We start from the raw sequence: 20,334 nt of genomic DNA on the forward strand, positions 1-20,334 counted from the left end.
GGCAGATGGACCCTTGCCCGGGGGCCTGCTGGGTGTGGACACGGGAAGGAAAAAAGCAGACGCTACCTTAATACTGACCTTCCGAGGCCCCCCGCCCGGCCCGCTCTTCCAACAGGCTCTCGGTGCTGGCCGATGTCTCTGAGTCCAGGTTCTCCTCGTCGGAGCCCCGAGGGTCCAGCTCTGGCAGCCGGTACGTGATGTCCTCCCTGGGGATGAAGGGGGTCACAGTGTCTAAGGCTGCTCCATGGTGAAGGTCTGCCCCGTGGAAAAGTGCCAGGCCAGTAGGGGACAGAGTAGGTTATTCTGCTCCTAGATGGGACTCTCTGCCCCCTAGCATTCCCTACCCAACTCCCAAAGCACATCTCACCCCAGATGCCCCTGGCTCAGTGAAGTTCATGTGAGCAAAGGGTCAGACTGGAGGGAAACCAGGCATCTGTGACTCAGCTAGTGAGGAGTTTCTGTCTCAGGACCTTAGCACATGCTGTTTCTTCTGTCTGGAGTGCCCCAGCCTATTCCTAAGAACAGGATGCCCAGGTGGCTTGGACTACACCCAACCTCTTGGCGTAATTTGTCAACTGCATCTCTGTTCATACTTCCACCCTGACAGGACAATAAATTGGTGGATCACCCTAGCTGAGGCCAACTTTGGTTCAGGCATCATCCCTGTGGCCTCTTCTCTTCCTGTGGACCATGATGGCCAAGTGGGGGGTTTAAACAGTCCTAAGCTGTGTTATAGGACAGCAGTGCCCCATGAGATGGACCCTGGACCACAGGGCTAAGTCTAGCCCATCAACCTCGTAACAGCCAGACCTCTCTAGTGGAGGGGCCAGTGGATGGAGACCAGACAGGGCAGCTGAGGGTGGTGAGGGATCAGAGAGACACTTGCTTCTCCTCTTTGATGGACTGGATCCGCTCGATTAGGATCTCCTTCTCCCGATCCTCATCGCCGCCGGCTGCTTCCTCCTCCTGCAGCACCCCCAGCTCCTCTGGGCCACCGCTGCTGCTCCCCCGGGTCTTGGGGTTCTTAATCTGCAAAGAGATGCAGCATATCTGGCCAGCCCCTCTGGGTGGGTGGGAGATCAGTGCTTGCAGATGGGGAGAGGGTGGTATGAGTAGTTCCGGGGGAGATTAGTTCTGACATGGAAGTCTAGGCTTAGCGAGGCTTCTCTGGGGATCATGCGGGGACCCAGTGGCCAGTACTTGGCTGATTAGTTGTCTTCAGCACAGGTGATCAGCAGGCAACGAGGTTCCCCCAGCATGCACTTCCGGAGGTTAGCACATGCTCAGCCTATTCTACGAGGACCCTAGGGGCCGAAAGGAACCCCAGCATGCACCGCACCAGGAGACGTGTGAGGAGGACGGACCGTAGGTGTACATACCAGGACCCCCTCATAGGGAGACGAAAACCCCAGTTTGAGAGGCCATGGCTGGGGGAGAGATGAAGAGAGGGTGACCACACAGGGCCACGACCAGGGCTTAAGTGCTACATGGCATACAGCCATGTCTGACCGTGGGGACGAGGACAGGGTCCTCCCACAGGAGCCTGCGACTGGCCCCTTATCCCCCTATCCACCCCCCACCCCAAGCCTCTTCTGCTGTGGGTGTTTCCCTGTGGGCGGGGCCTCAGTCAGCCAGGGTTGTGGCTGGAGAATGACCAAGAGCCCTCCCAAGTAGGTGACAGGTTTCTCCCCCACTGCTGAGAGGAACAGCCGACCTTGAGGCTGGGCTAGGACAGGGGTCTTTTGGCCAAGGTGAGGAATCGGCCCCTAACCATGCTGCCACGAGGCCCCAGGTCAGGCTGATTGTGGCCAAGGATGTGTGCTGGAAGTGTGCGCTGGGCCGACAGGTGAGACCCCGCCCACAGCCCAAACCCCGCCCCTACCAGCTCCGCCCCACCAAAGCCCTGCCCAGTATAGCTCACAGCATTCTGGCGCAGCAGAGAAAGCCTTCGGAAGGCCATGCTCTCAGCAGCCTCCAGCTGGTTGATCTCCTCCATCTTCACTTTGTACTTCCTCATCTGTTCTTTGATCAGCATCTCCACGCACCTGTGGAGAAGGCTACTCAGCTACCGCCTGGGATGGGGGCCAGGGATGGCCAACGTGAGGGCCCCACATCTAGGGAGATGCTGGCCCAGGACAGGGGCGTGGCGGCTGAGATATAGACCTAGAGAGCAGGCAGGGCCACAGGCAAGGCTGTGGCGCCCATCATGGGCCTGGTTCACTCACTGTGTGATCTCGTGCAGCTCACCCCACCTCTCTGAGCCTGAATCCCGGTCTTAACACGCCGCCTCCTTTGAAGGAGGAGGTAGAGTACCATGGAGGCTGGGCCGTTTACCCCATGGGCTGTAGGCAGCTGGCCCCAAGGGCTCTAGAAGTCAGCTGTGACCCAAGACACATCTGCTCAGTGGTCAGGGCCAGCCTGCAATGGTTGCCGGTCAGTGGAATGGTCAATACCAGGGCAGGGAGGGCATGGTGGGATGGGATGGACTTAGTTTGGATGGAGAGGCAGTCATGACTCAGGCCTCCTGTTGTCATGATCACAGATTAAAAAAAAACAAGTACCAAGGAATGTGCTGGAACAGGCTGGAGGAAAATCTGTCAATGCCGCATGGCTGCCCACGTAGTGTTGGGCCTCAGTGGGCTCTCCTCTCTGCCTGCCAGCTGCTGTTTATGCCTGGGGGAACTCACGGTCAGGCATAGCCCTCAGGCCTGCCTCATGACACCACCCTGGGTGACAAGTTCTTACTTTACAACTCACCGCCTAAACAGTGTCCTCTGAGTGATGGATGTCTGCTGACGCCCTTGAGTCCTTTATCTTTCATTCATTTTAATTTTTTTGGCCATTCTGTGCAGCATGTGAGATCCTAGTTCCTTGACCAGGGATCGAACCTGAGCGCCTTGTGTTGGAAGCTTGGAGTCTTAACCACTGGACTGCCAGGGAAATCCATCCTTCTAAAGAACTTTCTGAGAATTTTGAAGACCATTTGGTGGGAAGAAGGAACCTTGACAACTGTTCCTTTTTGCTGCTGGTTCCCACTGCTCCCAGAGGCTGGGAATGTGGGGTTCACCACCTGTCTCTCACCCTGGACTGGGGATGAGGGATTTCTCCCCTGTTTTTGGGTTTTCACCCTCGAAAGAACTCAGGAGTGATGCTCTTGTTGCTAGAGGGGAGATGCTGCCAGGTCTCCTCCTGGGTCTGGACGTGTGTCAGCCTCAGGATGCCCCCACAAGGCCCGGCTGCTTCTTGTCCCTTGTCTGTCACAAGAGCCCTGTTCGCCGATCACAGCAGCCAGCGCACATCTGGACTTTGTCAGGAGTTTGGGTTTAGTGTGACTGTAGAAAGTCATGACTTTCTCCATGACTTCAGAAGAAAAGAAGGAAGGGTAGAGAGACCAAATGGAGTCCATGCAGGACCCCAGTGCTCAGGACACCTCCTGGGGTGGTGGCAGTGGTTTGGCTGCTAAGTCGTGTCCAACCCTTTGCGACCCCATGGACTGTAGCCCGCCTGGTTCCTCCGTCCATGGGACTTCCCAGGCAAGAACACTGGAGTGGGTTGCCATTTCCTTTTCCAGGGGACCTTCCCGACCCAGGGACTGAACCTGTGTCTCCTGCATTGCAGGTGGATTCTTTATCCATTGATCCATCAGGGAAGTCCTCCTGGGTGTGTGTGTGCGTGTGTGTGTGGTTGCACTGTGTCTTAGGTGCAGTACATGGGATCTAGTTCTCTGACTAGGGATAGAACCCCGGCCCCCTGCAATTGTGAGTGCGAAGTCCCCTGGGGTATGTTCTTCTGGGTTTTTCTCTGCGAGCATATTTACATGCTACCAAGGCTAGGCCATCCTAGGATTCTGGAGCGGGCTGTCCTGTTTAGTTGTGGGGTCCCTGGCTGGGTTGCTCTGGGTGTGTGTTGGGGGCGGGGACTGGCCGGTCCTGGCACTCACGTGGTGATTTTGAGGACATCCTTCATGCTGATGAGGGGGTCTGAGTTGTCGGGGCATCGCAGGAGGCAGGGTGCGAAGATGATGGCCAGTGCGCTGGGTGACATGCGGTTCACATCCTCGAGCAGGGCCACCCTGTGTGGCAAGCGGCAGTTAGGGGGTGGCTGCGGGGAGACCCTCCAGAGGCTCGGGGGTCACTGTGGGGAAAGTGCCGCCACAGGTGGGAGGTGAGAAACGTTGGCTTCTGCAGGGCGGAGAAAAAGGTCCACGAAAAAGCTGGACCGCCCGTAACAGGCTCATGCCTTGGCATGGAGCCAGCAGGGCACGCCAGCCCAGAGAATGCTACGGCGGGGCTCTCGCCGGGACCCCACCCCCCAGACAGCGGGCACTTAGGGCACGGGCACTTGCTTGACCAAGTGGAAGATGAGCCGCTCCAGGGAGTTGTGGTTGGCTTCTGGCAGGTGCTCCAGGACGGCATAGATGGCAGCCAGCTGCTCCTGCTTCTCTGGGAGCTCTAGGAGGGTCCTGGGTGTTAGTGGCCCGTGGCCCCCACCCGATGGGCCCCAGGGCGCCTGGAACCTCCCGCCGTGTAGGGCCCGGGGCAGTGTGTGTGGCAAGGAGGCAGGGCCACAGCGCGGTCCTGGGCCCGGCCAAGGCCTTGTTTTCTCAGCTGGGGAGCTGAGGGTCCCTCCTCCCTGACTGGCCATAGCAGAGGCTCAAGCCTGAACCCTGCCCTCGACCAACTGCCCGCCCTTGCCACAGTGGCAGGGACTCACCGACGGCACGGAGGAAGTCGCCATACTGGGCGAAGGTCATGAGGGGCTCGGGCAGCTCCCGCAGCCACTGCTTGAGCACCCCGGTGATGGCGTGGATGGGGAAGTTCTCCAGTTTGACTGCCATGGGGTCTGCAGGGTGGGCGCACAGGCTGGTGAGCGTGAGGAAGGCGGGCGGGCTGTGCCTGGAGCCCCAGGTGGCGCCCTCCTGCCCTTGACGCTTACCCGTGTACACCCCCTTCCTCCCCCAGCACCCACCGCCCACACGTGTGCCCAGTGGCTCAGTCATGCCTGACTCTTTGCGACCCCATGGGCTGTAGCCCACCAGGCTCCTCTGTCCATGGGGTTTCCCAGGCGAGCATACATGTCATTTCCTTCTCCAGGGCATCTTCCTGACCCAGGGCTTGAACCCGGGTCTCCTGCACGGCAGGCGGGTTCTTTAATGTCGGAGCCACCGGGAAAGCCCCCCCGCCCCCCCCAGCACCTGCCTGTCTGCAGTGCCTGCCGGAGCTCCCGTGTGCGGTTGGCGGCACCCGACTTGCGGTAGAGGCCCTCGGTGTACAAGCCGTGCATCTCCACGTGTTCCAGAAGCTTCTCCAGCACGAGGGGCACTGAGACCTTGTCGCTGGTCAGGCTGTCCACGCACACGCCAAAGTGGCCCGACTCCGCGCCTGGTTCCATCTGTGATGGGGAGTGGGGATGGGTCAGGCCTGGGCTGGTTGCCTTCCTTGTCATCCCCTGGGCCTCCTCTGTGGCCTCCGTCCCTCCCTGCCCCTCATTCTCCCTTGCAGACCTGCCAGAGGTGCTGGGCGGTGGGGGTCCCTCAAAGGCCGCTGGCGAGGGGTCTCTAAGTGAAGTGCCGCGGCCCAGTACCGAGGACCCCACCTCCCCTGGGGCAGGGTAGGGGTCTCCCTCCCGCTGGTGGCGGGGAGAGTGGGGCCGGGGTCTGAGATGCACACACAAGCCCGACCCCAGCTTTGGGGGGGCCCCGGGGGCTGGCAGGACCACCCCCCCCCCCACCAGCTCTGCACTCCGGCCTGGTGACCAGCCTTGGCCTTGCACCCGGCACACCCTCTCCTCCACATCTCTCAGGACGGCCTCCCTCCGGTGCTCTGCCAAGTCCCCAGCCTTGGCGGGCTCACCTTCCTCCCGCACTTGAAGGAGCAGGTCTGGATCTTGTGCACACACTTCTTGTGGCAGGTGGTCTTGCACACTAGGTCATGGCGGGGGTGGCGGGAGAGGGGTGGTCACCAGCAGTGCCTCAGGGACTCGGGGTCCCGTGGCTGCCTGTCCCGGTGTCTCAGGACAGTGACAACCACCTCGGCATTTACTATGGATGTGAGGTGGCAAGCTGCTCCTCACACGGGCCGAGGGGAGAGGAAATTACCCTGGCCTGGAAGGAAAGCCAGCCCTGACTGGTTCTGGCAGGAAAGCAGACGTGCTAGAGGCCTGTCTGACCTGGCATAGGCTTCCAGGGGACGAGTGGGTTCCCACCCAGGCTTGGTCACCCCCTGGCTGCCCGACTGGGGGCCAGCTGGGTCATTCTGGGCTGCGCTTGTCTCTCAGGGTCCCTTGGGGACTGACTGGCCTTGCCTGGCACATGAGGAGGGGCTGGCAGTGAGGGCAACAAGAACAGACAGGGGCCAGGGGGACTTGGCTGTGGAGTTGGGGGAGGCCTTGGGGTCAGCTGAGGACCGGCCTCTGGCCCAGCACGACAGTAGTGGTGGGGTAGGAGTGGGTGAGGTGTGCCTCACTGCCCCGTGGTGAGGGGCACTGTTCTTTTTTTCTATGTATTTATTTTCAGCCATATCCTGTGGTATGTGGAACTTCCCTGACCAGGGATCAAACCTGTGCCCCCTGCGTTGGAAAGGCGGAGTCTTAACCACTGGGCCACCAGGAAGTCCAGGGGCAGTGTTCTGAAAAGACTGGTCCTGTAGCTGGGGTGAAGGCCCAGGTGCCCAGTGAGGGGCTGGGGATGCAGTCGGGGCGGGGGCCAGAGGGTGTGGGCTGGGCGTCCGGGGGACCTGGGGGTGGGTCAGCGGGGGAGGCGCGCTCACCGCTGCAGAGCAGGGCCTTGTCCATTAGCCAGATGTAGGAGAGGCACTGCTCACAGGACTGGGGGATGCTCACTTGGTAGCTGACGAACACGTGCCCGTTGTGCTGCAGCACCTGGGTGGCAGGGGAGGGGGCTGAGCGGGCAGGGGGCCCCCGCGGGGGGACGCCTCCCGTGGCATCTCAGGATGGGGATCTCTTAGGGCCGGGTGGGAAAACACATGCTTCCCTGAGTGTGCGCGCACACGAGAACACACATACTCACAGCGCGTTCCTGCTTCCGCTTTTTCTTCTGAGCTTTGCTCTGCTGTGAGAGAGCAGAAAGGCCAGGTCTGCGCGGGGCCCCCTGGGGACACCCCTCCCCAAAGCGACGTGCCGAGCACAGGGGCCCTCCCGAAGCCAGAGCGGCTGCACCCACCTTGGGAGGCTCGAAGTCGTTCTTGGTGTACCCGCGGGTGAACTCGTCCAGCAGTGACTGGAAGAGGTTGAGGACCAGGTTGGTGTCCTTCTCGCCGCGCTCGGCTGCCAGATTGCTCACGACGATCTGGTAGTTCTCCATGAGGTCCTTGTAGCCCACGTGGATGTTCCCGTTCTGTGGGAATGCAGGGTGTGACCCTCCCGTAGGACAGACAGACGGCAGTGCCCGGGCTGGGGAGGGGGTGGGGGTTGCCTCGGGGCCCCTCCCCGGGGCTGGGGTTCCACATACAGGGACGGAGTACATGGTCTTGAGATTGCTTCGGAACTTCTCGGTGGCTTCGATGAATAAGCTTTCAATGGGAGTCTTCTGGGAACGCAGGTCATTCACCTGGAGAGGGAAGGAGAGACCCGCTGATCCTGTGTTGCCTGGAGCCAGGCATCTGGGTGGTCATCACTCTGCCCTGTCCCAGGTCCTTCCCTGGCTCCCCTGGGAACCATTTGGGCCCTCCTGCCAATGCTGGTCTCTCTGGGATCACTCATTGTGGGCGTCAAGCAGCAATCCTGGCCCCCTGGCTAGGTGCTGGGAACACGCCCCAGTCATGAGAACCAAAACCATCTGCAGATGTTACCAAGAGTCCCCTAGGGGCAGACTCAGCCCTGGCTGAGAAACCCTGGTTTAACGGGGCCCTTCCTGCTGCCCAGCACAGGCGCTTACTCCTGGCCACACCCCAGGACTGGGGCTGCCTCACATAGCCCGATTGTTTCGAGATGCCTCCCCCTTTGAAGGGTGTCTTAGCCCTTTATTGTTCCTGTCAGCCTGATGTCTTCCTCTGAAGCTCTCAAATGCTGCTCTGCTGGCTGTGGGGCTGCCTGAGACTGAGGTGTGAACACACCCGATTTCTTTACCTTCACTGCACACACGTGTACTAAGTCAAGTCAGTTGTGACCCCATGGACTGTAGCCCATCAGGCTCCTCTGTCCATGGGATTCTCCAGGCAAGAATACTGGAGTGGGTTGCCATGCCCTCTTCCAGGGGATCTTCCTGACTCAAGGATCCAACCCTCATCTCTTATACCTCCTGCATTGGCAGGTGGGCTCTTTACCACTTTTCCACCTCGGAAGCCCCTCTAGTACACACAATAAGTGCTCAATCATCACCTTGCACTGAATGCATCTTGTAAAAAAATTTTTTAATTAATTAATTTGCCTGAGCTGGGCCTTGGGGGCTTCCTAGGTGGCTCAGTGGTAAAGAATCCACCTGCAATTTAGGAGATGTAAGAGAACTGGCTTGAACCCCTGAGTCAGGAAGATCCCTGGGAGAAGGAAATGCCTACCTACTCTTGCCTGGAAAATTCCATTGACAGAGGTTGGTGGGCTACTGTCCATGGGGTCGCGGAGTCGGACACGACCGAGCAGGCATGCAAGCTGGGTTTCACTGTGGTTTGTGGGATCTGGCTCCCTGAGCAGGGATCGGACCTGGGCCCCCTGCACTGGGAGCTCTGTGTCTTAATGGCTGGACCACCAGGGAAGTCCCCAAAAGTGTTCTAAATAAAGTAATTTGTTCACAAGCAACTGCCGCTGCGTGGTAGGGCGAGGAGGGGCCACAGGACCTAGGAACAGGCTGGCGGCACTCGGTGTATGTCTGGTATTCTGCTCAGAAGGTTATTCGGGACACCAGTGCTTCCTCACGTGGAGAAAGCTGGAAACTGCCCCCAAGGGGCGCTGTGAGACAGCACACCAAGTGTCTTCAATCGGCAGATCTCAAGCTTCCTGGGCAGGAGCCGCAGAATAAAATGCATCTGCCGGGCGCGCAACCCACGTGTGCACACGCCTGTGTACTCTGGACGATTTCAGTGGGTGAAGGGTGGGGCTGCGTCCCAGAATCAGATGCTTCATTCTGTGCAGTCCTTGTAATAAGACACACACTTGCCGGCATGTCAGTATGGGCACAGAACAGGATGACTGCAGGCTACAAGCGATCTCACGGGAATCCTAGCTGGGTTTTGCAGAAAACCAGCAGATGCCAAACACAGACAGAAGCATGTGATTTCCAGAACCTTCTGTGTGTTGGAACCACGGACCTGGCCTTTCTGTTCCCACATGGTAAGAGCTTTGGTGTGACGGTTCAGAAAACTACCAAGTGGCAATGCCCCCCAGGGCGGTCTGGAGCCACTCTGGTGGGACCCCTGCCCCCAGCGTTCCCGGCCCAGGGCCCCGACTGCCCACCTTGTTGAGCAGGAATTCATCCAGGTACTTGAGCTCGTTGGCGTTGGTGATCTTGTGGAACACGGACTCTCGCCACTTCTCCGACACCGTGATTTCGCCAATCTTGAGGTTTCGGTTCTTTTTCCCTTTGCCTCCCGGCTCCTTGGGGTGCTTCTCACCTGTGGCATGACGGTGCTGGTGGCTGGAGGGGACTGGAGGGGTGGGGAAGGGGGCAGGAGAGGCTGGTAAGCGTGGTGGGTTTCTGAGGAGGACGTGGGTCGGCCTCGGGGATGTGGTCACCAGCATGGGGAACTAGGGCCCCGCGCCCCGCACACTGGGTTCTGTGGCCAGAAAGTGCCTCTGGGGATCGGGACCAGCCCTGAAACCGTGTGACCAGGGCTCAGCCCACAGCTGACTCAGGTCCCCACCTGGGACGACCCTCAGTGGACCCAGGGGCTCTGCTCTCCATCTCTGAATCTGGAATGACCAACCTTCTAGATTCTTCTTCGTGGTGGCAGCTTCCAGGATGGCTTGCCCGGGTATGGCACTCTCTGTCTCTTCTCCACCCTCTGGGCTGAATTTCTTATCCTTGTTCTTGTGAAGGAAAAGTCTCTTAAACGTGGATCTATAGGAGAAAACAGGGGGCTCTGCTTAAGTCTCAGGAAGTGAAGGCAGATTTGAGGCCAGAGGAAGGGTCAACCTGCTGTTAATGAGAAATAGCCCTTTCACTGGCTACCACTGGCAGGTAATCCCATTAAAAATAAGGTTGGAAAAAAAATTAATAAAAATAAGGTTGGTTTGTGTGAACTGACAGGGAAGTTGGGTGGAAGACTGAGATAGTGAGCAGATGTCACAGGGTCACCCTATCTTCATATGTAAAGAAAATTGGGGACTTCCCTGGTGGGCTGGTGGTTAAGAATCTGCCTTTAGGTGCAGGGGATGTGGGTTCTATCCCTGGGTGGGGAACCAAGATCCTGCGTGCCTCAGGGCAGCTGAGTCCACTCGCTGCAGCTACTGAGCCCTCATGCTCTGGAGCCCTTAAGCCACAACTAGGGAAGGTCATGTGCCACAGCAAAGAGCCTGCACAGCAAAAGAGAGAGAAAAAACCACCCCCATCTCCTCCCTCCCCTAAGATAATTCTATGGGCACAAGGGTTTTACTGGGGGAGACTCAAAGAATAAACCCAAAATCATATACTATGGATACTGGATATGTGATGGGGTGAATGATGACCACCCGCCAAAGATCTGTTCATGTGCTAACCCTCAGGGCCTATGAGCATGACCTTATCTGGGAAAAGGGTCTTTACGGATATGACTAAATGCTATGGACTGAATGTGTCCTCCTAAATCTGTATGAAAATGAAAGTGAAGTCACTCAGTCATGTCTGACTCTATGCAACCCCGTGGACTGTAGCCTACCAGGCTCCTCCATCCATAGGATTCTCCAGGCAAGAATACTGGAGTAGGTTGCCATTTCCTTCTCCAATCTGTATACTGAAGCCTAACTCCCAGCGTGATGGTGTTAGAGATGGTGTGATAGTTTGGGAGGTAATTAGGTCACAAGGGTGGGGCCCTCATGAATGGGATTAGTGCCCTTTCAAGAGACCCCAGAGAGCTCCCTTGCCACTTCCTCCATGTGAGGATGCTGTGAGAAGGCCTCTATGAACCAGATACCAAATCTGCTGGCACCTTGATCTTGGACTTCCAGCCTCCAGCTCAGTCTGTGGTGTTTTGTTACAGCGGCCTACGTGGACTAAGACACTGAACAAAGGATCTTAAGATTCTGAGTCATTCTGGATTACCCATATGGGCTCTGAAGCCAGTGACAAGTTGTCTTCATAAGAGACAGAAAGGGACTTCCCTGGTGGCTCAGTGGTAAAGAATCTGCCTTCCAATGCAGGGGACACAGGTTTGATCCCTGGCTGGGGAACTAAGATTCCACATGCCTCATGAAAACTAAGCCCATGCACTCTAACTACTGAGCCTGCACAAAGCAACCAAGACCCAGCATAGCCAGAAAAGAGAAGAAACAGGGGAGAGGCGAAGAATGTCATGTGAAGATGGAGGCTGAGAGTGGGGGAGGGGGTGCAGCCACAAGCCAAGGACTGCCTGCAGCCCCCAGAATCTGGAAGAGGCAAGGAGGGGTCCCTCTTTGAGATTCTCTGGAGGGACACACGGCCCTGCGCACACCCTGATTTCACACTTCCGGCCTGCAGAAACACGAGAGAGTAAATTCCTATCGTCTGAAGCTGCCCTGTTTGCGGCACTTTGTTTTGGTGGTGGGGGTCTCCCCAGAGTGGGGGGGCTCTCTCTTCCCGCTGCAGTCCACTCCTCACTATCCTCAGGCTTCCATTCGGTGTTTGGATCAAGGCTCCCCTGTCCCAGAGCCCCACCCCTCTGCTCTCTGAACCAGCTACATCTCCGTGGCAGGGACTTTTTGGGGATAAAGCTGTGACCCAGACTTTGCGATTCAAAGACCTGGAGGGTTCCCTGACGTGGGGATCGGGGTGCTGGGAGCTGGTAATGATTCCGTTTGTGTGTGCTGAATCGCTTTGGTTGTGTCCCACTCTGCGACTCTATGGACTGTAGCCCACCAGGTTCCTCTGCCCCTGGGATTCTCGAGGCAAGAATATTGGAGTGGGTTGCCATGCCCTCCTCCACGGGATCTTCCCGACCCAGGGACTGAGCCTGAGTCTCTTATGTCTCCTGAACTAGCAGGTGGGTTCTTTACCACTGGTGCAACCTGGGAAGCCCGGTAATGATTCCACAAATGGCCAAAGGGACATTGCCTGTGGCCTCAGCGGAGGTGACCCACACTGGCTCCAGGCTTCAACGGGAATCATTTCACCCTGATGCTGCAACAATCTGTGCCCCATGTGGTCTCTTTATGGAAATGCTAAGCAAATGCCCCCCAACTGCGCTTCCTTTTCTTTTTTTTCAGTTCTACCAGTTTATTGCTACCAACCCATCTCCCTCCACCTCGTGCACACATGCCTCAGTCATGTAACCCCATGGGTTGCAGCCTGCCAGGCTCCTCTGTCCATGGCCTTTTCCAGGCAAGAATACTGGAGTGGGTTGCCACTTCCTTCTCCAGGCCAACTGCGCTTCCTAAGTGCAACTGGCTTATGGGAATCCCCTGGTGGCCCAGTGGTGAGGACTCGGCACCTTCATTGCTGAGGGGTCAGAATCAATCCCTGGTCGGCGCACTAGGAGCCCGCACACCGAGTGGCCAAAAAAAGCAGCAGCAGCAAGAGTGGGATTGGCTTAGGAGATTAGACTGCTCTGGGACTGAAGGCCCTGGACACCCCGGGTGTACCCAAGCCCACCCCCAAACCCTACACCTACTTAGAATCGGCAGAGCCTGGGGATAGGCTTGCGTCTGTTCCTGAGGCTGCATCGGCCGACTTCTTCTTCTGGATGGCCAGCTTCTTTGTGATGGGCTCCCCATCTGTTTCAGCAGAAGGCTGTAGGGGAGTGGGGTCAGGTGAGCAGAGGCAGGCGGCCTTGCTAGAGGGAAAGCAGGGATTCTCCCCGTGCGGCTGCGCCTTCTATCCACCGTTCGCTTCTGGTGGTACCAGGGCAGCTGAAATGGAAGTGGGCTCGGACCCTCAGGAGTAGGAACCGCTGCCTGAAGCTTTACCTGAGTCTTGGTCTGGGATGGGGACAGGAGGAGCTTGGAGACGTCACTCGTGGAAAAGGAAACACGCCTCTCCCTGTGAGATCACAGAAATGTGGTTTTTACTGACAAGGGTGAACAGGAGACATCTGGGGTTGCCAGGACTGGGGGAGGGGTGGTGCTCCTGCATCTGGTGCATCTGGTGCGGGGAAACTGGGGATGCTGCTCTCACAGTGTTCGGGACGGCCCCCACCACAGAGATGGAGCCAGCCCCAGAGGCCTGTCATACGGAGGCCAAGAAAGCCTGTCCTAGCAGAAGGTTTGTCTTTCTCCACCTCTTCTTTCCTTTGGAGAAGCTAGCCTCTGCGACAAGGGGCTGGGTCTTGGAGTCACTGATATTTAGCTTACTAGGGGTCCAGGATCTACAGTTTTTTCCAGGAGCCGCATATGGACTTGAAAGTTGGACCATAAAGAATGCTGGCACTGAAGAATGGATGCTTTTAACTGTGGTGTTCAAGAAGACTCCTGAGAGTCCCTTGGACAGCAAGGAGATCAAACCTGTTAATCTTAAAGGAAATCAACCTTGGATGTTCACTGGAAGGACTGATACTGAAGCTCCAATACTTTGGCCATGTGACGTGAAGAACCAAAGCATTGAAAAAGACCCTGATGCTGGGAAAGATTGAGGGCAGGAGGAGAAGGGGGCGACAGAGGATGAGATGGCTGGACGGCATCACCGACTCAATGGACATGAGTTTGAGCAAACTCTGGGAGATGGTGAAGGACAGGGAAGCCTGGTGAGGTGTAGTCCATGGGGCCGTGAAGAATCAGCCACAACTTAGCAAATGAACAAGAAGAAGGGGTCCAGGTGTATCGAGAGCTCCTCCTTCAACCTCTACATGTATGTGCGCAATCACCCCCACCCGTTGATGAGGAAACTGAGGTCCAGGCAGGCTGGAGGTGGGGAACCTCAACCCGAGGCCCGCCCCCCACAAGGCTACAGGCTTTCTGTGTGAGTAGGGATCATTCGGGCAGGGGCTTCGTCTTTCCCAACCTTCCCTCGGGTGCCCTGCTTCCCTGGGGCTGCTGCCCACCCGGTGTCGGCTCTCGGCACTGAACCGCACGTGTTTCTGAGATGCATGATGCTGGGCACGGCTGTGCAGCCACACCCCCTCCCCCGGCAGCCCCAGCCCTCGCTCGGAAAAAGGCGGGTGCAGGCTTACTCTGTGGGCGTGAGGGTGGCCCCCACGGCCCGGTGCCGCTCGCTGAGGTCCAGAGACTGACTCAGCATGGAGCTGCTGCCCGCGGTCATCAGCTTCTTGCCCCGCCACATCTCCACGGCGTTGGCCAGCCGCTCAGTGTCAGGATCCCGGTACCGCTGAATCTGCGTGGAGCCTCCAGGACTGCTGGGCCTTTCCTGGGCCCTGGGGCTGATCCCTGGCTTGCTCTTGTCCTTGGGGGTCTCTGGGGTGGCACTGGGTCCCGGCATGGCGACCCTGCTGTCCAGGGCCAGGCTGGTGGGTCGTTCCTCGTGGCCGGGCCTGGGGCTCCCGGCCTGGGCTTCTCCCGAGTCCGGGCTGCTTGGCGTGGCCTGTGGAGGCACCTGAGGCTGCTTCTTGGGGGCCGCCATCTCCATTTCAGTCCTGGCATCCGAAGGGCTTTCACCTTCCCTGCCCTCCTTTCCGTCTTCTGGGAGGCTCTCCTCTGACCCTGGGACAGCCTTTCCAGAAGGTTCTCTGAGGGCGAGCTCGTCCTTGCAGGACTGGATGTGCTTGTTCTGGAGCTTCACGTGCTCCAGCCCCCGCTGTCGCCGTGACTCACGCTTCTCCCGGCTGCGGGGCACTTTCTCGCGACCTTCAGCCGTGTGTTTCTGGGTTGGGGGTGCCTTCTCCAAGCTCGGGACCTCCTTCTCAGGTTGGCAGCTCTCGGCTGGGGGAGCCCCATCGCTGGGCCACACCTCGGGCTCCAGGTCCAAAGGCTCACCCTCCGTGGAGGGTTCTAGGCCCTGCTCAGGTTCTGGCCCAGCTGCCTGGGCCAGCTCGGCCTCGGCAGTTTCCTCCTTCGCGGCTTGCTCGGCTTCCCTCTCCTTCTCTTCAGCCTTCTGCTTCTCCTCCACCATCTGGCTGAAGCTGGTGGGGCGGGGGAGGAAAGGAGGTGGGTTCAGGAGCAAACCCACCCAGGGTACTGGGGAGCCCTGTTCCACCTGCAGGTACAGGGTTGGGGGGCCAGGCTCCCCCTCTGCCAAGAGGTGAGAGCCTGGCCCCCAGAGATACTTCTGGAAAGGTGGGCCCATCCTCAGCCAGCAAAGGGGGAGACAGGGAATAGCCTCATGTTGTCACAGGCACTGCTGCCTAACGGTTCAGTGAGAAAAGTGAGAAGTGCTGGTTGCTCAGTCGGGTCCGACTGTACGGACTGTACCCCATGGACTGTACCCCGTGGACTGCACCCCATGGACTGTACCCCGTGGACTGTACCCCGTGGACTGTACCCCGTGGACTGTACCCCGTGGACTGCACCCCATGGACTGTACCCCATGGACTGTAGCCCATGGACTGTAGCCCACCAGGCTCCTCTGTCCGTGGGGTTCTCCAGGCAAGAATACTGGAGTGGGTAGTCATTTCTTTCTCCAGGGTACCTTCCTGACCCAGGGATCGAACCTGGGTCTCCTGCACTGCAGCAGGAACTCTTTGCCGTCTGAGCCACCAGGGTCGGGGGAACTTCACTAGGTTTGTTGAGGAGGGATATGTTCAGAACTCCCTGAACTCCTCTGGGGTCCCTGGCCGGGTGGACTCCCCGTGAGTGGGGACAAGGAGGCCCCCTGAGGGTTGGTCCCGGTGGCCTGAACCCTCTGAGTCCTGGTGTTCTGCTCAGTGGCTGGGGGTGGGCAGGTGCAGTGGGCGGGGGGCGGAGACTAAGTGCCACCAGTGGTGACCTGGGGTTGCCACAGGCGCCACCTACCAGCCCTGGAGTGTCTCTCTGGGGCCCAGTGTGCCTAGACTGGCTAGACGCCTGCCAGCCCCTCCTCGGCCTCCCTGCATCCAGACAGGGACATCCTGACAGCTCTGCCGGCCAGGTGCTATCTCAGGTAGCGCTTGAGTGTTGAGTGGGTGGAATGTTCTGGGGGGTTGGGTGGGGGGTGCTCGGTCCCATCCTGCTCACCTCTTGCGCTGTAGGTGCCCCCGGCAGAGGCTCTGGAGGCGGATGATGCTCTGTCTCTGGCGCCGGTAGGCTGACCGCTGCCGGTAGCCCCTCCACGCGGCCTGGAGGAACACGGCCGCCTGCGTCCTCTCCAGTGCCCGGCGGACGCGGTAGGACCTCCAGCAGGCCTGAGAGTGGAGGGGGCGTTCAGGGGCTGGGTGCGCGTGACCCCGGCCACCCTCGCGCCCCGCCCCGCGGGCCCCCCGGGCACCTGGATGAGGATGGCCGCCCGCCGCGTCTGCAGGAAGTGCCTGCGCTCCAGCACCATCCGGAACCAGCTCTGCAGCAGCAGGATCTTCCGCACGACCTCTCGGTGCAGCGTCTCCTGCAGGGCCTGCCGCTGGGTCTCCTTCAGGAAGACCTGGGGGCGGGCACGGGACGGGTCAGCGGGGCCTCCAGCACCCCTGCACTCAGGTCTGCTCAGCCCACTTGGTAGTGAGCGAGGCCGAGCTGGTGTACTGACTACTGACCTGACCAAGAGGAGCTTTAAAAAAAAAATACACATTGAGATAGAATTCCCATAACATAAAATGAACCATTTAAAGTGAATAATTTGGTGGCACTTAGTACTTTCATGATATCGTGTAGCTGTCACCTCTATCCGGCTATGAAACATGTCATCACTCCCAAGGGAAACTCTGTATCTGTTAGTAGTCACTTCCTAATCCCCCTCCCTCAGGCCCTGGCAACCCCTAATCTGCTTTGTCCTATTTTTAAAATTTGGGGGGGGGAGGCGTCACATCACATAGCATGTTGGATCTTAGTCCCTGAACCAGGATTGAACCTGCATCCCTGGCATTGGAAGTGCAGAGTCTTAACCACTGGACCACCAGGGAAGCCCCAGCTTTCCGTTTTTAATCAATTTACCTGTTCTGGACGTTTCATATAAACTGGATCATACGCTATAGGACCTTTCGTGCCTGGCTTCTTCCATTCAGCGTAACATTTTCAAGGTTCATCCACGTAAGTGTGTATCAGAGCTGAATAAGATTCCACTATGTGAGTGGCCCACGTTTTATTTATCCATCATCTGTTCATGGACACAGGGGCTATTTCTACCCTTTGGCAGTTGTGACTAGAAGTGTGCCGCGAGGAATGTACACGTACTAGGATTTGTTTGCACATGTTTTCAGTTATTTTGGGTTTATATCTAGGAGAGGAAATGTTGGGTCACGTGGTAACTCTACATGATTAACTTGCTGGGGAGCTGTGCGCCATTACAAAGGTTTCTGACCAGTGCCTTGGACATCCTGTGCTATGGTATGATGGCTCCTAGCCTACAAATGAGAAACTGAGAAACTGATGCCTGAGCCCCACACCTTAGGTCTGTCCCTCTGCTTTCCAGGAAGAAATAACGTGCTGCACCCCAAGAAACGTACTTCCTCAGCAGAGCCCTCATTTTACAGGGAGTGGCGTGGGCTGTGAGAGGACCCCATGTGGAGTGGAAGACATGGGTACAAGGGCCCTCCGAGGGCTGCGATTGCTGACCTTGGTCTTGCCGATCTGGTAGCTCCTCTTGTCTATGTCCATCTTCTCCAGCAGGGCAGAGATGACCTCCCTGCAGGGCTGGGCATTCTTAGGGAGAAGCACCTGGAACTGCTCCGTGAAATCCTGGGTGATTTTGGGTAAGAAAGGAGAATCTATGTGAGGGTTTCTGCCACCAGAGAGAGCAGGGCTCTAGCAACTCCCTGGTCAAGTCATTTCCGAAGCCAAAACTTGGATCGATGCGAATAGTGTTGACAAAACTAAGGTCTGGGACTTTCTGAAACAGTCTGAAGTTTAAGAAAGACTGTCGCAGACACAGAGCACTGGATCTTTCAGTCGGTGGGAGAGGGACCATCACGAGGACCTGCTGGCTGCTGGCGTTGTTGGTGGACAGCCAGAAGATGAAGCTGACCTTGGGGGGCTCACAGTCTGTGATTCATTAGAGGCCTGAACCATGGCTGGAGGTATGCCTTTTTTTCACTGCATGGCATGTGGGATCTGAGTTTCCTGACCAGGGGTTGAATCTGCATCCCCTGCAGTAGAAGAGCAGCATCCTAACTACTGGACCACTGGGAAAATTCCCAAGGTATGCCCCCTGACCTTTTTTTGGCCATGCTGTGCCATGAGATGCTATGTCCCCAGTCAGGGATCAACCCTGTGCCCCCTGCATTGGGAGCATGGAGTCTTAACCCCTGGACCATCAGAGAAGTCCTGGTATGCCCTTTTTAAGCAAACAGTTATGCTGAATTTTTAATAGCCAATCATGAGTGAAACACACCAGCATTTTCTCCCTTTCTGGTAATGTGCCTTTCCTGTTGATGCAGATCAGAAAGATGATATTCCCATCTCTGTGGATGAGAAGGGGAGGCATGCCACAATGCAGGCACGTACCTGAGGCCATGCGGGTAACCCTGGAATGGGGATCAGGCGCTCCCAGCTCTCGGCTCCGGCCCAGTGCTCACTCAAGCACTGCACGGCTGCTGCCAGCTCCCCACATAAGCCAAGGCTTCTCCACCTGGGCTATGCTACCCCCTGGGGATGTCTGGTGTTAAATGGAGACATCTTGGGTTGTCAGAACTCAGGGGAATAGTGTTCCTGGCATCTTGTGGGTGGAGGCCAGGGATGCTACTCAATACACAATGGTGCATAGGGTGGCCCTCGCCGCAGAGCCATGACCCAGCCTCAATTGTCAATGGTGACACAGTGGAGAATCTGTTGAAATTTGGTCCTCACAAATTTGGGGTTACTAGTGAGTCTCTGTGTTTCTAGCAAGCCCAGTCTCTGTGTTTCTAGAAAGCCCAGGTACCCTGAAGTCATCATTTCTTTGGGTCTCAGTTTCCATACTGAGAAAATAGGAACCAGGGCCCCTTTGTGGCTGGTTGGCAGAATAAAAGAGCTGGGTATAAAAGTGTCTATTATAAGCACAGAGACAAGTCCATATCTTGTAATAACCTGTAATGGAAAATAATTTGAAAAATAATACATGTGTATATGTATAACTGAATCACCTTGCTGTGTACCTGAAACACTGTAAATCAATTATACTTCAATAAAATATACATATTAAGAAAAAAATAAAGATTGGAGAAAGAAAAACAAGTGCCTGTTACAGAAAATGCTCCCTCTTCCCTGTTTGGTTTAACAGGCCGCCTGACCCCCGCCCTACTGTGAGAAAGAACGATCTGGTACAAATATCAACAGTTATTGTCGTTAGTCGCTCAGTCATGTCCGACTTTTTTGTAGACCCCCATGGACTTCAGCCTGCCAGGCTCATCTGTCCATGAGATTTCCCAGGCAAGAATACTGGAGTCGATTGCCATCTCCTTCTCCAGGGGCTCTTCCCTACTCAGGGATCAGTATCAGGGTGGAGAAACCCTGATGGAAAGTAACCTGCCAGGCTCAGGCTCCAGGGAAGTGTTCTCGCTGGAGGTGGCCAGTATCCAGACAGCCATGCGCATGCATGAATGCGTCCTACCTGGAACGTGTACTTGGCGCTGTAGCCTGACCTCCGGATCCGCACGGTCTCCAGCATGCCCGTGTAACGCAGCTGCTGCAGCACCAGCTCATCATCGAAACACAGCTCTTTCTGAAACGGGATTGAGCGATCAGGGAAGACGTCTGCAGGTGGCGGGGGACAGGCAGCCCCGGGAGGGGGTGCTGATTCCCACGTGACTGCCATCCCTCTGGACTACAGATACGGATGCAGTCAGCGCACACCCATGGGCCGGGGCTGGTCTGGGAATTGTTCCCAGCCTGGCAGCTGTGGGCACCTGGTTTTTTTTTTCTTTGCTCCAGTCATGCTTTTTGCAATAAAGAGGTAGGGCTGCTCAGCAGAGATACCCGAGGCATTCATCTCTTCTAGGAAACATGGCATCTGATCTACTCTATTCCCTGTTGTCCGGGAGACAGATACTACTTCTCACTGCCTAACTTAAGATAAATTTGTGCAAAGATTTATTTCCTAAAGGCCCCTTCCCAAACCTGTGCTGGACTCATATTCTGTGCCAGGTATCAGGATGAGTACTGGGGATCCAGCAGAAAGAACACATGGCTGGGCCGCGGGAGGTGTTACAGCAGAGGGGACCCTGGACCCAGTCCTGAGAGCTGAGAAGAGGACAGGTAGGGAAGGAGGGCAGCAAGCAGCTAGGT

The 20,334-nt window shown here is 57.1% G+C and overlaps 1 protein-coding gene across 10 annotated transcripts in view; it reads right to left on the reverse strand.

The window, feature by feature from the left end:
• Positions 1–20,334, reverse strand: part of MYO9B (myosin IXB) — a 109,111-nt gene that overhangs the window by 1,449 nt on the left and 87,328 nt on the right. For 7 of the 10 annotated variants that reach the window (XM_043911071.1, XM_043911068.1, XM_043911065.1 and 4 more), the window contains 22 exons: positions 19,661–19,771; positions 17,689–17,811; positions 16,412–16,561; positions 16,162–16,328; positions 14,226–15,131; positions 13,027–13,099; positions 12,732–12,850; positions 9,876–10,009; positions 9,406–9,596; positions 7,469–7,567; positions 7,181–7,354; positions 7,028–7,069; positions 6,768–6,879; positions 5,853–5,923; positions 5,199–5,391; positions 4,714–4,842; positions 4,346–4,451; positions 3,941–4,072; positions 1,922–2,045; positions 1,380–1,427; positions 887–1,029; positions 79–206 (listed from right to left, as the gene is read on the reverse strand). In XM_043911071.1, the coding sequence (XP_043767006.1) occupies positions 79–206; positions 887–1,029; positions 1,380–1,427; positions 1,922–2,045; positions 3,941–4,072; positions 4,346–4,451; positions 4,714–4,842; positions 5,199–5,391; positions 5,853–5,923; positions 6,768–6,879; positions 7,028–7,069; positions 7,181–7,354; positions 7,469–7,567; positions 9,406–9,596; positions 9,876–10,009; positions 12,732–12,850; positions 13,027–13,099; positions 14,226–15,131; positions 16,162–16,328; positions 16,412–16,561; positions 17,689–17,811; positions 19,661–19,771 (3,475 nt within the window). Of the gene's footprint in view, positions 1–66; positions 207–886; positions 1,030–1,379; positions 1,428–1,921; positions 2,046–3,940; positions 4,073–4,345; positions 4,452–4,713; positions 4,843–5,198; positions 5,392–5,852; positions 5,924–6,767; positions 6,880–7,027; positions 7,070–7,180; positions 7,355–7,468; positions 7,568–9,405; positions 9,597–9,875; positions 10,010–12,731; positions 12,851–13,026; positions 13,100–14,225; positions 15,132–16,161; positions 16,329–16,411; positions 16,562–17,688; positions 17,812–19,660; positions 19,772–20,334 lie in introns of all 10 variants that reach the window. The other 3 variants (XM_043911064.1, XM_043911072.1, XM_043911066.1) reach the window with 3 other exon arrangements.

Source organism: Cervus elaphus, chromosome 9 (genome assembly GCF_910594005.1).
Source record: "Cervus elaphus chromosome 9, mCerEla1.1, whole genome shotgun sequence".
Lineage (NCBI taxonomy): Eukaryota > Metazoa > Chordata > Mammalia > Artiodactyla > Cervidae > Cervus > Cervus elaphus.